The 17,611-nt window shown below is 47.8% G+C and overlaps 1 protein-coding gene across 1 annotated transcript in view; it reads left to right on the top strand.

Annotated features, from left to right (window-relative positions):
* LOC138246640 (fish-egg lectin-like) overlaps positions 1 to 16,254 on the top strand; it is a 31,761-nt gene extending 15,507 nt beyond the window's left edge. The window contains exon 4 of the mRNA XM_069201359.1: positions 15,846 to 16,254. Coding sequence (XP_069057460.1) covers positions 15,846 to 15,999 — 154 coding nt within the window. The 3' untranslated portion in view covers positions 16,000 to 16,254. The remainder of the gene's footprint in view (positions 1 to 15,845) is intronic.
* The last annotated feature ends 1,357 nt before the right edge of the window (positions 16,255 to 17,611 follow it).

Genomic DNA, 17,611 nt, shown 5'->3' with positions numbered 1-17,611 from the left:
CAGACATGTTTCATGGAGCGGAAGTTCTGTCTTTGGAGATGAATGGTTCATCTTGATGAAACAAACAAGATCATTACACCCTGTTTCGGGAATCCGAGCCCTAACCCTGAACTGAAATTTTGTTAAAGAAAGACACGTTGTGCTCTATACTCTTATGTGCCTCCCTCCCATATTTATTGTGAGTTGGAATATAATTCTTGGCAGGGAAAGTAGGGAAAGATCAATGGTAACTTTTGTGGCAACATCTCACCCTAAACTCTACCACCACCCTGGGTAGGGAGCGCTATTACAAGATTGCCTTTCATTGTTACCTATTCCCGGTCATACTGCACAACCTCTATGCTCAGTCAAGCACAGCATGTGGACGAGGCTGGGGCTTCCTGGGAGACTTTAAACATGCATAGAACGACTCTCCACAAATCAAACCATTCCAGACAGAGATCCCAGGAGCCATGACAACGATTTGGGGGATCTGACTCTTTCAGATATCTCGTATGTCCTGCTGGGCCTCTGCCCCCCTCTTTTAGAACACCAAAGCAACATTTGGGGCTGAAAAAATACTTCAGCTGCATGCTGTAGGAAGAGGAAGTCTCCAACCGTCTCACTGTGGCATCTAAGCCTCTGGAATGTAATGGTGATGGGGAGGCTATCAAGAATGCTTTCTGACCACTTTCTGGCCAATAACAAGCCTTTGGAACAACATGGGGCTGGCTATCATACTTATAGCGCCTAAGTGGTCCTAACTTAGTGGTACCCAATATTTTTAGAGTGTAGCTCACATTGAGAAGTCTGCTGTACATTTAATTATCTCTGATAGGTGGAAAGCTTAAAAACCATAGCCAGGCTGGTATAAATATACCACAGGGAGCTGCTGGGGAAGTTATATGGAAAGTATAAGTTAAACACTGAAAAGACTTACTTCAGACAATGTCCAACTTAGAGCACCAAACTTTGTAGAGTGTCCGTGCAGATGTAGCTTCCTCCATTGTTCAGACAGATCAGGGACCACTCATGCCTTTAGGAAGTCTGCAAACGTTTATTTAGCAAAACAAGCAGGTCATTATTGATAAAGCAGAAGCATGTCCCCCACGCCAGCAGTGAGCATCTAATGCTGCCTCCTCCCAGAAGAGGAAGTGGTGTACAGGCTGGGTTTAACATGAGCACACATCTGAAAATCACATTTCAGTGAATGGACCAACGTGGCATCAGGTATTGCAACGATTTGACCCCTTTCCCTATATTGTGGGCTTGCCATGTGGCACAGGAATGGCAATCTGTTGGACAACCGAAGGAAAGAAGGAGGCAAACCCGTGGGCTGAAAGGGCACGTTGGATACTGTCCCTTCCAGCGTAGGCATGGCCATAATGTACCCTAACAAGATTGGGCAGAATAATGTTTGGGGTTATCACTCACCCTGACCTCTCCCAACCCAGGATGTCTGAATCCATTTTTCAATTCTGCTTCATCCACAACTATTTGAATTTTTTGATGTCCACACCTATAACAGAGACAAATCAGCATAAGTACCAGGGACTTAGGCCCTCATTACAACCTCGGTAGTCTTCAAAGAAGACCGCCGAGGCTGCGGGCCCCAGAATACTGCCAGTGCTGGCGGTATTTCTGGCTCCCTATTATGACTTTTCCGCTGGCCAAGTGGATGGTAACAGTGTTTCCGTCCGCTGGCCCAGCAGAAAAGTCACTTGAACATTGCTGCCGGCTCGTAATAGAGCCGGTGGCAATGCTGATGTGCAGCAGGTGCAGTCGCACCCGTTGCACATTTCACTGCCCGAAATTCAGGCACTGAAATGCGCAATGGCGCTGTGCCTGGGGCCTCTGCACTGCCCATGCCAACTGCATGGGCAGTTCAGGGGCCCCCAGGGGCACCCCGAGTTCCCTTACCGCCAGCACCGCCATGGACAGGCTGGCAGTAAGAGGAGTCGAAATCCCCAGTGCAGCGCTGCCCTGGCGGATTACGACCGCCGGGACCTCCACGGCGAAAGCGCCACAGTCGTAATGAGGCAGGCGGTACCGCCATCCTGTTGGCTGTACTACCGCCACAATAGCCTTGGTGGTCACCGACCGCCAGGGTTATAATGAGGGCCTTAATCTTCTACACACAGCAGTTTCATGATTCAGAGACAATGAGGTTGTCTTAGCCGTTTCATCCGTACAAGCATTGTACCTGGACATATCACCTTGAGAGCTCTGATGTGCAATCCATTTAACAATAATAACTTTCCGAGGCAACATTTTATAGCTGTTAAGACAAAATACGAGCACATGTGAAGACAAAGAGTTCAGCCACCTGGGCACAGTCACCCGAGGCAGATGCCTGCTCTCTATAACCTCATGTAATATACATTCGGAGTATCCAGCAACAAGGCTTCCAACATCATTTCTGAGAGACGATCCATCCACATAGTACACACTTTCACAATTAATGACGGGGATATCAGACACTTCTATCCTTAGTTCAGTCAAATATTCAGTTACAAGCAAAACAATGAGGGGTTCACCATCTCCATCTTGAACAGTGGGCACCAGATACTTAGCTTAATGCCGGACAGTGGAGTCATGTAATGTGAGAGGCAGAGAGCAGATGTATTTCATTTTGGGACAGCTGGGCAGTGGATAAATATTGAGTTTTTGTTAATAAGGCAGCCACAGCTACAGAACAGTATTCATCTACTATCACAGTGTAACCCAGAACAATATGTTCGGAGGATTCTACTAAGAAGGGCAGAGACCATCACAGACCACAAACAAAGTGAAAGAGCTACTTCTAGGGGTCAAGAATGGCTGAGTAATATACAATAGGTTTGTTCTGGCTCGCCATCATCTTGTACCAGCACCCCTAGACTGCAACCATTTTGCACATGACAATACAAGGTAATGGGTTTTGTAGTCCTAGAGAGGGGCAGAGGCCAATGCTTGTTTCACCTGCACAAAAGCTAGCTCTGCATTCTCAATCCATTGCAAGCATTTAGAGGTATATTTCTTAAAATAGTGCTTAATTAGCTTAATCAGACAAGCACAACCCTAAATCTATTGTCTGGAATATCCCACCATCCCCAGAAAGGTGCACACCTGAGAGACGGTGACTGGGTGTTGTAACTTACGACTGCCTTTGATCCGGTACGCAGACAGATAGGGCACCCCAGTGGAGATGTTGTGACCTAATAGGAGAAAGTAGCCTCTTTCTAGCATGGTTACCCCCACTTTTGGCCTGTTTGAGAGTGTGTGTCAGTGTGTTTTTTCTGTGTCACTGGGATCCTGCTAGCAAGGACCCCAGTGCTCATAGTGAAAACCCGATTTTTCAGTGTGTTTTGCCTGTCTCACTGGGACCCTGCTAGCCAGGACCCCAGTGCTCATAGTTTATGGCCTAATGTGTGCTGTCAGTAGTGCTTGACTGTGTCACTGAGGCTCTGCTAACCAGAAACCCAGTGCTTATGCTCTCTCTACTTCCAAATGTGTCACTATAGGCTAGTGACTTCATTTACCAATTCTAATTGGCACACTGGACCCCCCTTATAATTCCCTAGTATATGGTACCTAGGTACCCAGGGCACTGGGGTTCTAGAAGGTCATTATGGGCTGCAGCATTTCTTTTGCCACCCATAAGGAGCTCAGACAAATCCTTTCAAAGGACCGCCACTGCAGCCTGCATGAAATAGTGCACACGCTATTTCACAGCCATTTTCACTGCACTTAAGTAACTTATAAGTCACCTATATGTCTAACCTTCATTTACTGAAGGGTAGGTGCAAAGTTACTAAGTGTGAGGGCACCCTTGTACTAGCAAAGGTGCCCCCACGAAGTCCAGGGCCAATTCCCCAGACTTTGGACTTTGTGAGTGCAGGGACGCCATTACATGCGTGCACTACATATAGGTCAATACCTATATGTAGCTTCACAATAGTAACTCCGAATATGGCCATGTAAAGTGTCTAAGATCATGGAATTGTCCCCCCATTCCAAATATGGTTTTGGGGAGCCAATTCCATACATCCTGGGGGCTCCACCATGGACCCCCAGAACTGCCAAACCAGCTCTCTGAGGCTTGCACTGCAGCTACAGCTGCTGCCACCTCACATACAGGGTTCTGCCCTCCTGGGGTCTGAGCAGCTCAGTCCCAGGAAGGCAGAACAAAGCATTCCTGTAGGAAAGTGTCGTCTTGCCTGGCATGTTACCCCCATATTTCACTGTATATATGTTGTTTTAGTTGAAAGTGTCACTGGGACCCTGCCAGCCAGGGCCCCAGTGCTCATAAGTGTGCCCTGTATGTGTTACCTGTGTGATGACTAACTGTCTCACTGAGGCTCTGCTAACCAGAACCTCAGTGGTTATGCTCTCTCTTTGCTTTCCAAATTGTCACTAACAGGCTAGTGACCAATTTCACCAATTCACATTGGCATACTGGAACACCCTTATAATTCCCTAGTATATGGTACTGAGGTACCCAGGGTATTGGGGTTCCAGGAGATCCCTATGGGCTGCAGCATTTCTTTTGCCACCCATAGGGAGCTCTGACAATTCTTACACAGGCCTGCCACTGCAGCGTGAGTGAAATAACGTCCACGTTATTTCACAGCCATTTACCACTGCACTTAAGTAACTTATAAGTCACCTATATGTCTAACCTTTACCTGGTAAAGGTTGGGTGCTAAGTTACTTAGTGTGTGGGCACCCTGGCACTAGCCAAGGTGCCCCCACATCGTTCAGGGCAAATTCCCCGGACTTTGTGAGTGCGGGGACACCATTACAAGCGTGCACTATACATAGGTCACTACCTATGTATAGCATCACAATGGTAACTCCGAACATGGCCATATAACATGTCTATGATCATGGAATTATCACTCCAATGCCATTCTGGCATTGGGGAGACAATTCCATGATCCCCCGAGTATCTAGCACAGACCCGGGTACTGCCAAACTACCTTTCCCGGGGTTTCACTGCAGCTGCTGCTGCTGCCAACCGCTCAGACAGGTTTCTGCCCTCCTGGGGTCCAGCCAGGCCTGGCCCAGGAAGGCAGAACAAAGGACTTCCTCAGAGAGAGGGTGTTACACCCTCTCCCTTTGGAAAAAGGTGTGAGTGCTGGGGAGGAGTAGCCTCCCCCAGCCTCTGGAAATGCTTTGATGAGCACAGATGGTGCCCATCTCTGCATAAGCCAGTCTACACCGGTTCAGGGATCCCCCAGCCCTGCTCTGGCGCGAAACTGGACAAAGGAAAGGGGAGTGACCACTCCCCTGACCTGCACCTCCCCTGGGAGGTGCCCAGAGCTCCTCCAGGGTGCTCCAGACCTCTGCCATCTTGGAAACAGAGGTGCTGCTGGCACACTGGACTGCTCTGAGTGGCCAGGGCCAGCAGGTGACGTCAGAGACTCCTTCTGATAGGCTCTTACCTGTGTTGCTAGCCTTTCCTCCTTCCTAAGTAGCCAAACCTCCTTTTCTGGCTATTTAGGGTCTCTGCTTTGGGGAATTCTTTAGATAAAGAATGCAAGAGCTCATCAGAGTTCCTCTGCATCTCTCTCTTCACCTTCTGCCAAGGAATCGACCGCTGACTGCTCTGGACGCCTGCAAAACCGCAACAAAGTAGCAAAGACGACTACTGCAACCTTGTATCGCTGATCCGGCCGCCTTCTCGACTGTTTTCCTGGTGGTGCATGCTGTGGGGGTAGTCTGCCTCCTCTCTGCACTAGAAGCTCCAAAGAAATCTCCTGTGGGTTGACAGAATCTTCCCCCTGCAACCGCAGGCACCAAAAGACTGCATCACCGGTCCTCTGGGTCCCATCTCAGCACCACGAGCGTGGTCCCTGGAACTCAGCAACTCTGTCCAAGTGACTCCCACAGTCCAGTGACTCTTCAGTCCAAGTTTGGTGGACGTAAGTCCTTGCCTCCCCACGCTAGACTGCATTGCTGGGTACCGCATGATTTGCAGCTGCTCCGGTTCCTGTGCACTTTTCCAGGATTTCCTTTGTGCACAGCCAAGCCTGGGTCCCCAACACTCTAACCTGCAGTGCACAACCTCCTGAGTTGTCCTCCGGCGTCGTGGTACTCCCTTTTGTGTCTTCGGGTGAGCTCCGGTTCACTCCTCTTTGTAGTGCCTTTTCCGGCACTTCTGCGGGTGCTGCTTGCTTCTGAGTGGGCTCCGTGTCTTGCTGGGTGCCCCCTCTGTCTCCTCACGCAATTGGCGACATCCTGGTCCCTCCTGGGCCACAGCAGCATCCAAAAACCCTAACCATGACCCTTGCAGCTAGCAAGGCTTGTTTGGGGTCTTTCTGCACGGAAACACCTCTGCAAGCTTCTTCACGACGTGGGACATCCATCATCCAAAGGGGAAGTTCCTAGTCCTCTTCGTTCTTGCAGAATCCACAGCTTCTACCATCCTGTGGTAGCTTCTTTGCACCCTCAGCTGGCATTTCCTGGGCATCTGCCCACTCACGACTTGGGTGTGACTCTTGGACTTGGTCCCCTTATTCCACAGGTACTCTCGTCTGGAAATCCATCATTGTTGCATTGCTGGTGTTGGTCTTCCTTGCAGAATTCCCCTATCACGACTTCTGTGCTCTCTGGGGAACTTTAGTGCACTTTGCACCCACTTTTCAGGGTCTTGGGGTGGGCTATTTTTCTAACCCTCACTGTTTTCTTACAGTCTCAGCGACCCTCTACAAGCTCACATAGGTTTGGGGTCCATTTGTGGTTCGCATTCCACTTTTGGAGTATATGGTTTGTGTTGCCCCTATACCTATGTGCTCTCATTTCAATCTATTGTGACTGTACATTGCTTGCGTTGCTTTCTATTGCTATTACTGCATATTTTTGGTATTGTGTACATATATCTTGTGTATATTTGCTATCCTCATACTGAGGGTACTCACTGAAATACTTTTGGCATATTGTCATAAAAATAAAGTACCTTTATTTTTAGTATATCTGCGTATTGTGTTTTCTTATGATATTGTGCATATGACACCAGTAGTATAGTAGGAGCTTCACACGTCTCCTAGTTCAGCCTAAGCTGCTCTGCTTAACTACCTTTTCTATCAGCCTAAGCTCCTAGACACCTCTTCTACACTAATAAGGGATACCTGGACCTGGTGCAGAGTGTAAGTACCCCTTGGTACTCACTACAAACCAGGCCAGCCTCCTACAATTCCCTTTGGGAGGAGGGTGTTACACCCTCTCCCTTTGGAAATAGGTGTTACAGGCTTGGGAGGGGTAGCCTCCCAGAGCCTTTGGAAATGCTTTGAAGGGCACAGATGGTACCCTCCTTGCACAAGCCAGTCTACACCAGTTCAGGAACCCCCAGTCCCTGCTCTGGTGTGAAAATGGACAAAGGAAAGGGGAGTGACCACTCCCCTGTCCATCACCACCCCAATGGTGGTGCCCACAGCTCCTCCAGTGTGTCCCAGACTTCAACCATCTTGTTTTTCAAGGTGTGGGGACACTCTGGAGGCCTCTGAGTGGCCAGTGCCAGCAGGTGACGTCAGAGAACCCTCCTGATAGGTGCTTAGCTGGCTACGTAGCCAATCCCCCTCTCATGGCTATTTAGGGTCTCTCCGGTGGGTTTCTCTTCAGATTCTGCTTGCAAGTCTCCATCAGGAATCCTCTGCAACCACTGATTCATCCTCTGACCTCGGATCTACCACAGACTGCTCCAGGAACCGCTGCAACTTCAACAAAGTATCCAGAAGATCTACTTTGACTCTCCAACTTCAGCTCCAGCCTGCAACTGCAACAGTTTCCACGGTATGCCTGCTCTGGGGACTCCCGGTCTTCACCCTGCACCAGAAGGACAGAAGAAATCTCCAGTGGAGTGATGGAGTAACTTCCCTGCTCCAGCAGGCACCTTCTAAAGATGACGACCGGTTTGCTTTGACTCCTCTCCTGGAGATGAGCGTACTACTTGGAACACAGGTGGTGGACCCCTTCGACACAGACTGTCCTAAGGTCCTGCTGTCCAAATTTGGAGGAGGTAAGAGCTTGCCATGCCCATTAGCGACAGTACCCCTATGCACCGCGTCATCTTCAACTCCTGAGGCCCCTCTGCGCTATTTGCAAGAATCCTTCATGCACAGCCTGGCCCAGGTCCCCAGCACTCTATCCTGTGATGCTCAACTCGCTGAGTTGTTCTCCGGTGGCGTGCAGCCTTCCTTTGTAGTACTGAAGCAACCACAATTTGAACCTTATTTGTCCTGGTGTCCTGGGACCTCCGTGGGTACTGCCTGGTCATCTGTGGGTTCCCTTCAGTGTTGGGAGCCCCCTCTGCCTCCTCAGTCTGAGTTGAGGTCCCCAGGTCCCTCCTAGGTTCAGGCAGCACCATTTTGACACAATCCGTGACATTGCTTGAACCAGGACTTGTTGGAAGAATCCAGCGCTGTAACTCACCTGCATCCAACATCTCCACGTGGGACATCCTTTGCATCATGCAGGAACCCACAGCCATCTTCTTTGGTGCTCTTCTGCAGAATTCTTCTAACTGGAGAATCCTCTTTTGCAGCATCTTCTAGGTTGGCAGGGGCTCCTGTTCTTCCTGGAAACTTCTGCGACTTTTGGAATTGGTCTCCTCTCTTTACAGGTCTTCAGGTCCAGGAATCCACCATTTGTTGCTTGCAGTCTTGCTTCGTTCTTGCAATAACTCTAATCACGACTTGTGGTGTGTCCTAAGGAAACTTGTAGTACTTTACTCCTACTTTCCTGGGCTCTGGGGTGGGGTAATTTACTTACCTTTGTGGTTTTCTTACTCTCCCAGCAATTCTCTACACACTACACATGTCTAGTGGGGAATTCGTGATTTGCATTCCACTTTCTTAGTGTATGGTCTGTGTTGCCCCTATTTCTTCCTATTGCATTCTATAGTATTGTAGGAAAGTACCATCTTGCCTGGCATGCTACCCCCATTTTTCACTGTATATATGTTGTTTTAGTTGTATGTGTCACTGGGACCCTGCCAGCCAGGGCCCCAATGCTCATAAGTGTGCCCTGAATGTGTTACCTGTGTTATGACTAACTGTCTCACTGAGGCTCTGCTATCCAGAACCTCAGTGGTTATGCTCTCTCATTTCTTTCAAATTGTCACTAACAGGCTAGTGACCAATTTTACCAATTCATTTTGGCTTACTGGAACACCCTTATAATTCCCTAGTATATGGTACTAAGGTACCCTGGGTATTGGGGTTCCAGGAGATCCCTATGGGCTGCAGCATTTCTTTTGCCACCCATAGGGAGCTCTGACAATTCTTACACAGGCCTGCCACTGCAGCCTGAGTGAAATAACGTCCACGTTATTTCACAGCCATTTACCACTGCACTTAAGTAACTTATAAGTCACCTATATGTCTAACCTTTACCTGGTAAAGGTTGGGTGCTAAGTTACTTAGTGTGTGGGCACCCTGGCACTAGCCAAGGTGCCCCCACATTGTTCAGGGCCAATTCCCCGGACTTTGTGAGTGCGGGGACACCATTACACGCATGCACTACATATAGGTCACTACCTATATGTAGCTTCACAATGGTAACTCCAAATATGGCCATGTAACATGTCTATGATCATGGAATTGCCCCCTCTATGCCATCCTGGCATAGTTGGCACAATCCCATGATCCCACAGGTCTGTAGCTCAGACCTGGGTACTGCCAAACTACCTTTCCCGAGGTTTCACTGCAGCTGCTGCTGCTGCCAACCTCTCAGACAGGTTTCTGCCCTCCTGGGGTCCAGCCAGGCTTGGCCCAGGATGGCAGAACAAAGGACTTCCTCAGAGAGAGGGTGTTACACCCTCTCCCTTTGGAAAAAGGTGTCAGGGCTGGGGAGGAGTAGCCTCCCCCAGCCTCTGGAAATGCTTTCATGGGCACAGATGGTGCCCATTTCTGCATAAGCCAGTCTACACCGGTTTAGGGACCCCTCAGCCCTGCTCTGGCGTGAAACTGGACAAAGGAAAGGGGAGTGACCACTCCCCTGACCTGCACCTCCCCTGGGAGGTGCCCAGAGCTCCTCCAGTGTGCTCCAGACCTCTGCCATCTTGGAAACAGAGGTGCTGCTGGCACACTGGACTGCTTTGAGTGGCCAGGGCCAGCAGGTGACGTCAGGGACTCCTCCTGATAGGCTCCTTTAGGTGTTGCTAGCCTATCTTCTCTCCTAAGTAGCCAAACCCTCTTTTCTGGCTATTTAGGGTCTCTGCTTTGGGGATTTCCTTAGATAACGAATGCAAGAGCTCATCAGAGTTCCTCTGCATCTCTCTCTTCACCTTCTGCCAAGGAATCGACTGCTGACCGCGCTGGAAGCCTGCAAAACTGCAACAAAGTAGCAAAGATGACTACTGCAACTCTGTAACGCTGATCCTGCCGCCTTCTCAACTGTTTTCCTGGTGGTGCATGCTGTGGGGGTAGTCTGCCTCCTCTCTGCACTAGAAGCTCCGAAGAAATCTCCCGTGGGTCGACGGAATCTTCCCCCTGCTACCGCAGGCACCAAAGAACTGCATCACCAGTCCCCTTGGTCTCCTCTCAGCACGACGAGCGAGGTCCCTTGAATCCAGCAACTGTGTCCAAGTGACTCCCACAGTCCAGTGACTCTTCAGTCCAAGTTTGGTGGAGGTAAGTCCTTGCCTCCCCACACCAGACTGCATTGTTGGGAACCACGACTTTTGCAGCTACTCCGGCCTCTGTGCACTTCCGGCGGAAATCCTTTGTGCACATCCAAGCCTGGGTCCACGGCACTCTAACCTGCATTGCACGACTTTCTAAGTTGTCCTCCGGCGGCGTGGGACTCCTTTGTGCAACTTCGGGTGAGCACCGTTTCACTCCTCTTCGTAGTGCCTGTTCCAGCACTTTTGCGGGTGCTGCCTGCTTCTGAGAGGGCTCCTTGTCTTGCTCGATGCCCCTTCTGTCCCCAGACGCAATTGGCGACATCCTGGTCCCTCCTGGGCCACATCAGCATCCAAAAACCCTAACCACACGACTTGCAGCTAGCAAGGCTTGTTGGCGGTCTTTCTTCAGGAAAACACTTCTGCACGACTCTCCACGGCGTGGGGGATCCATCCTCCAAAGGGGAAGTCTCTAGCCCTTGTCGTTCCTGCAGAATCCTCAGCTTCTACTGTCCAGTAGCAGCTTCTTTGCACCCACAGCTGGCATTTCCTGGGCATCTGCCCATCTCCGACTTGCTTGTGACTTTTGGACTTGGTCCCATTGTTCCACAGGTACCCTCGACTGGAAATCCATTGTTGTTGTATTGCTGGTTTGTGTCTTTCCTGCAGAATTCCCCTATCACGACTTCTATGTCCTTTGGGGAACTTTAGTGCACTTTGCACTCACTTTTCAGGGTCTTGGGGTGGGCTATTTTTCTAACCCTCACTGTTTTCTTACAGTCCCAGCAACCCTCTACAAGGTCACATAGGTTTGGGGTCCATTCGTGGTTCGCATTCCACTTTTGGAGTATATGGTTTGTGTTGCCCCTATCCCTATGTGTCCCCATTGCAACCTATTGTAACTATACATTGTTTGCACTGTTTTCTAAGACTATACTGCATATTTTTGGTATTGTGTACATATATCTTGTGTATATTTGCTATCCTCATACTGAGGGTACTCACTGAGATACTTTGGCATATTGTCATAAAAATAAAGTACCTTTATTTTTAGTATATCTGTGTATTGTGTTTTCTTATGATATTGTGCATATGACACTAGTGGTACTGTAGTAGCTTCACTCGTCTCCTAGTTCAGCCTAAGCTGCTCTGCTAAGCTACCATTATCTATCAGCCTAAGCTGCTAGGCACCCTATACACTAATAAGGGATACCTGGGCCTGGTGCAAGGTGTAAGTACCCCTTGGTACTCACTACAAGCCAGTCCAGCCTCCTACAGGTATTTTCTATTGTTTGCACTATCCTATCACTATTTACTTACCTTATTTTGGTGTCTAGTGTATATATTGTGTATAATACTTACCTCCAGAAGGTATTACCTCTTAGATATTTTTGGCCTTGTGTCACTAAAATAACGTACATTTATTTTTGGTAACACTGAGTATTGTCTTCACTTGTGTATAAGTACTGTGTAACTATACTGGTATTGCAGGAGCTTTGCATGTCTCCTAGTTCAGCCTAAGCTGCTCTGCTGCAGCTACCTCTATCAGCCTAAGCTGCTAGAACACTACTACATTTCACTAATAAGGGATAACTGGACCTGGTATAAGGTGTAAGTACCCAAGCTACCCACTACAAACTGGCCAGCATCCTACACCGAATATGTGACAGAACAACTAGGTCCTAAACAACTATAGCCTAAACCACTACTGCTAAACAACTAAAAAGTCTCTACAACTAAGTACTGAACAACTACTGTCTGAACAACTATTGTGTCTGAATAACAATTGCCTGAACAACTAATATATATATATTCTAAACAACTAACAAACCACAAAAACCAAAAGGAAAACCTTACCTTAAAATTAGTTGTTCAGGCAATTGTTATTCAGGCACAATTGTTGTTTAGACAGTAGTTGTTCAGTACTTAGTTGTAGAGACTTTTTAGTTGTTTAGCAGTAGTGGTTCAGGCAAGTAGTGGTTTAGACCTAGTTGTTCAGGATGTTTCCCTCCCAGACCTAAATATCAGACATAGAAGAAACAGAGCTGTAATTTCTCTTTCAACGCCATATGCCCTTTAATAGCCAATTCAGTGAGCAAATATATAAAATCAATCCTGCACTGTCCTGAGTGGCAGAAGTCAGTAGGAAATCAACCTAGTGAACAAGAGTCGATTCCTAGGAATAGACCAGAGTGTGAAGATCTTTCTGAGAGCTGAGGAAAATATGCAAGGAGACTCTGTGAAGGCCTTGGGGAGTCTCCACCAGGTTAGGTGACCCCCAGAAAATTAGAACACAATAAGATACTGATTCCCTTCATGAATGGGAATAAGGACCGAACAGGATCACAAATCAACAACAACCATTTTGCTGAGGCAGGGATATATGATACGATGGTAGACAGTTGGCTACCAAAGAGACGTTAGGTACTGCAACATTATTGTGCCCAAACCCTGCAAAAATATGTAACAGTGAGGACACTCCAAGGGTTTACAGTGGTCACTATAACTTCTTGTTTGAATAAAGTGGCAATTACAGGTCAGATTTCAGCTTTGGCACCCGGGTATAGAGGATACTATGGGATACAAGGTAGGTTCTTCAATCAATTAACCTCTTTTTTTTTAACATAGGGCCTCATTACGAGGCTGGCGGTCTTGAGACTCCAGGCGGTCCAACCATCACACTACGACCCTGGCGGTCCAATCACCAGGGGACGACCGCCACTGGCAGGAACAAGGGGTGGCAGCGGGCAGAGCCATTCTCAGCCACAGCAGCACTGATCACAAGTCCAGTTTCTGCCATTCTATTCATGCCGGAAACCCCGCCATGAAAAGGCTGGTGGAAACCCAGTGCTGGGGGCCACAGGAGACCCCCTGCACTTCCCACAACCATGTTGTGGGCAGTACAGGCCCCCCCTGCCCTGCAACCTCGGAATGCACATTGTCTGCTGTGGCAGGCAGTGTGCATTCTGAGGGTGCTGGGGGCACCCTCTGTGCGACCACATTGGCAGTCTCCTCTCCAAAGGGCTGGTGGGCCGACGGTTGTCTTACCAGCCTCATAATGAGACCCATAGTCTGCAGAGATATTTCAACCAACATCATTGGCATGTGCACACCATAAAGAAGTAAACAATTTGTTAAGCAATTTTTCAGATCTTTTACTTCACCCATTTTCGCTTCTTCTTCCTACCCTTCAGATCCAGACAACCAAAACTTAATTTGCATTTTTGCCTTAGGCATATTGAGGAATACTCCATCCCAGGTACAATGCATGATACATTTAATTTACATAGCATAATTCAACTTAAAACGTTTGCAGGTGAGACTGGATTTAACAGAAAGCATGTTGATCAGTTGTAGCTCCTAAACTGATAGAAAAGGTACCAGTTATTTGCTGGTGAATCTTAGTATTAGAAATGCCCAGGTGCATCAATGGACCAGTCTGAGAGAGGCAAGGCGGGAAACTCAGAGGTTTTTGAGCTGTCCGGCTAGCCCTAGTATCAATTAGACATGAAGTGGGCTTACCATGTATCACACACTCCACGTATGGCCTATTTTAGTCAACTGGAATCAAAGTATTCACATGACAGTTCTCATATCTAAGGCTTCCCTAGTAATAGGCTTATTGGAAAATCCTTATTTGAGTGAATGTGGGAACCTCGGGCCGAATGCTGGAATTAGATGCTAAAATTAGACACTCATGTTTCCAGTGTCCTAACTGACAACCATTAAACCATGAACCTCCCTGAGCGACTGCATTCTGTCTCCCCTTACATTGCCCCCATCTCCCTAACTCCCTAACTCCCTCCATGACCACCTGATCTCTGATTCAGTTCATTGCTCCCCTTTCTCTCCTTTTGGTAGATGTTAAAACAACTAGAAAGACATTAATCTAGATTTTTTAGATTTTTTTTTCCTTCCTTTTCTATATCACCACACAAAGATTATTGACTGTGACCATTTTGGCCAAAACTTTCACTGCCGCTCTGTACATGTTCCTAAAACTTTGTTAACAATCCCTACATAAAGGCAGTCTCCACCACTTTCCGACCTTGCTCGACGGGGTGGGCAATGTCTAAATACTTCTCAAATACATCCTCTAGTCTATGTAAGTAATATACTGGGGACTCTCCTTTGGTCGGCCTACAATTCAAAAACTTTGTCCAGTCAGTCTTGACCGGACACTCTTCCATCACAGCCTTCTACAGTCCATCCTTAGCAACAGCCAGAGCAACATCTTCAGCAGGTGCATGTTGTGGTAAATTGTCTTCCTCTATAAATCAATCTCATGCTTCACTCAGCACCGCTAATCTCAGCAACTGGTTCACATGGACCCTTAGTGGACTCTAGATATATAATTATGCTGAAAGGCACCTTCACATTTGTCAAGGAGTCTCTGACGGACCCTGGATAGATGAATATGCTACAGTCTACTAACACTAGCGGGGGTCTTTAGTGGAATCTACCCATAGTAATAAGCTGTAGAATTTCTTCACATTTGTCGATGGGCCTCTGAAGGACCCTCTTTAGATTAATACGCTGTTGAGGTTCTTCGCACGAGCAGGGGTCTTTAATTCATACTCCCCAGAATGATATGCTAGAGAAGACTTTCCCCTAGTGGGGTATCTGTTGATGTATAATTACTTCCTGCATATGTGGGTGTCAGAGTATACATCTGCCTCACTGGATAGCAGGATATAAGAGAATGTAAAATTGACTTACTTACTATGAACATGCCCGTGTGTTTACGTGGGTGTCAGGGTACCAGCTGATGTATTGCAACACCCTGCCTAGGGCCATGCCTTGAAATCATAGGCTGTCTCTTTGTCAGTTGGAGATCTATCTTTCCTACAGGTGCAAACTATTCCAAAAAACATTGACCTGGGAAGATAATCAAATCTGGACAACTGCTGTTAAAGGTATATAACTTATCGGTGTCACTGGTGGCATGATGGACTAATGTCAATGTGAATCAACAACTGTTCATGTCCTCATCTGCAAAGTTGCAACCAATCAATCTGACTGTCTAGAAATGACTACCTGATTACTTCTCACAGGAAGCTATTTCCACTGGACATGCTTTTTATCTTGTAAAGGACATTTGAGATCTTTTACACACTTTCCGTCTCTTTCTGGCAGATCTACAACCAGTGAGATGAACTAAAGCCCACCAATGCCAATAAAGTAGTCCACTAGTGCGAAGACTTCTGAGACATCCTTCTTTACCCATTTTCCTAATGTTGGCTCTTCTTGTTTTGTGTTCCAGGGAGGGCATCACAAACAGCAATCCCATGGGCACCCAGTGGAAGGCACTCGACTTCTGCTCCAAAATCAAGCATGTGACATTTGACTCTGGGGCCCTCTGGCTCATCAACGAGAAAGAGGAGATCTACAGGTGCTCTGAAGAGAGCGACGTCTGAGCGTGGACCCCACTACCGAACACCTGCTGCCAGTCCACACTAGTAGCGGCCAGGCTGTCGATTTGGCAGTGGGCTAGGAGGTGCTGGACCGAGGAGAGTTCAAAAGCATGCCATTCACCTTTCTTTATTTCTGAACTGTAGATTGTCTTTGGCCTAGAGTCCTCATTATTGGAAAAATGATACCTTTATGGCTTTTCATGCTGCTCTCCATTTTATATTTTCTGCCACAAAATAAAAACCTTTCTATGCAAGGGAGCTTCATCTTTGATATTCTTTTCATACCTGTTTGAGAATTGAAATAGACATACCATGCGTGAACACATTCATCCTCGTGGCTGGATCTGTTGCAGAGAAGCACAGAGCGAGTCTGTCGGGGTGAATTTGAATCAGACATACTAGATAGCAATCATGGAATTAGGACATTCATCCTGGTGCCTGGATTTGTTTGGTTAGGCCCTTTTTAGGCCTCATCTGTGAAGTACAGCTTTGATCCTCTGGCGCAGCAAGCAGGGGATGTAAGTTGGAACAAACTCCTAGCCACTTAAGGGGTTACATCAAACACATAAAAGGTCATGCAATCGCTCTGGGTAGCATTCCACCTCAATGTTTTTTGCCCACTCTGTAGATGATTGGTTTGGGTTTGGAGGCGACTGGTGGTTCTGTCAGTGAGGAAGAAGGCAATCCATCTAAGGGATGCTCCGTGGATGCCCCTGTCGTGTAGTTTGGCAATTAGCATGTGGTGGGAGATGGTGTTGATGGCTGCTGAGAGATCAAACAGGAGAAGGGCGTCTGTTTCTTCTTTGTAAAGGAGGCCCATATGTCGTCTGTGGCCGTGATCAGGGCTGGAAAGTTTGAGGCTGATCCTGGATGATCCTAGGTTTAAGATGTGGTAGGGCATGAGTTGGATGGAGCCCTTGAGCGAATGCATTTCATGACGGTGATGGTGTCCTGAGTGGTGAGGTGATTCCAGGTGGTTAGCCTTGGGATGGTTGAGTGTGTGGAAGTATGGCAGTTGAAAAAGTCTTTAGGTTTGAGTTGGGGATTGAAGGTCCTGTAGATTTTGGCAACTTTGTAGTGGAAGAAATCTGCGAGGCTGTCGCATGGGTCCTTAGAGAGAGAGATGCTGCTTGTCGCTCTTGGGGGGTTGGTGAATGCAGAAGTGCATTGTTGGGGTTAGCTTTGCACGCAATGCCAGGCTTTTTTCCATCTCGCTTAGCTGACGGTGGTATAGGTTGACTGCTGATTTGTAGGCAGCTCTGCCAGCTCAGTCTTTGTTGGTGGCCACCTTCTCTCAAGGTGCTTGCAGTTGCGTTTGGCTGTCTCGCAATTCTTGGTGTACAAACTGGCTTGCATGTTGGATCTTCTGCGTTCTTATTCTTGATGGGGGCAACAATGTCAGAGCAGTCATGGTTCCAGGTTTTGAAGCTTCTATTGTCCTGGTTCAGGTTTTATGGTGTTTTGGCAGGTTGTTGGTCCATTTAGTCTCGGAGGGCTTCTTCCAGCTGTGATGGGCGACTTTGGGTTTGGTCAGGGGGAGGACCTGGGGTTCATGATAATTAAGTACACGATTGACTGGTTGTCCATGTGAGTTTGGTGGTGTGGCTGTATTTGA

Source organism: Pleurodeles waltl, chromosome 7 (genome assembly GCF_031143425.1).
Source record: "Pleurodeles waltl isolate 20211129_DDA chromosome 7, aPleWal1.hap1.20221129, whole genome shotgun sequence".
Lineage (NCBI taxonomy): Eukaryota > Metazoa > Chordata > Amphibia > Caudata > Salamandridae > Pleurodeles > Pleurodeles waltl.
Note: the sequence above shows the minus strand (reverse complement) of the source record. Positions and strands in the feature narration are given on the sequence as shown.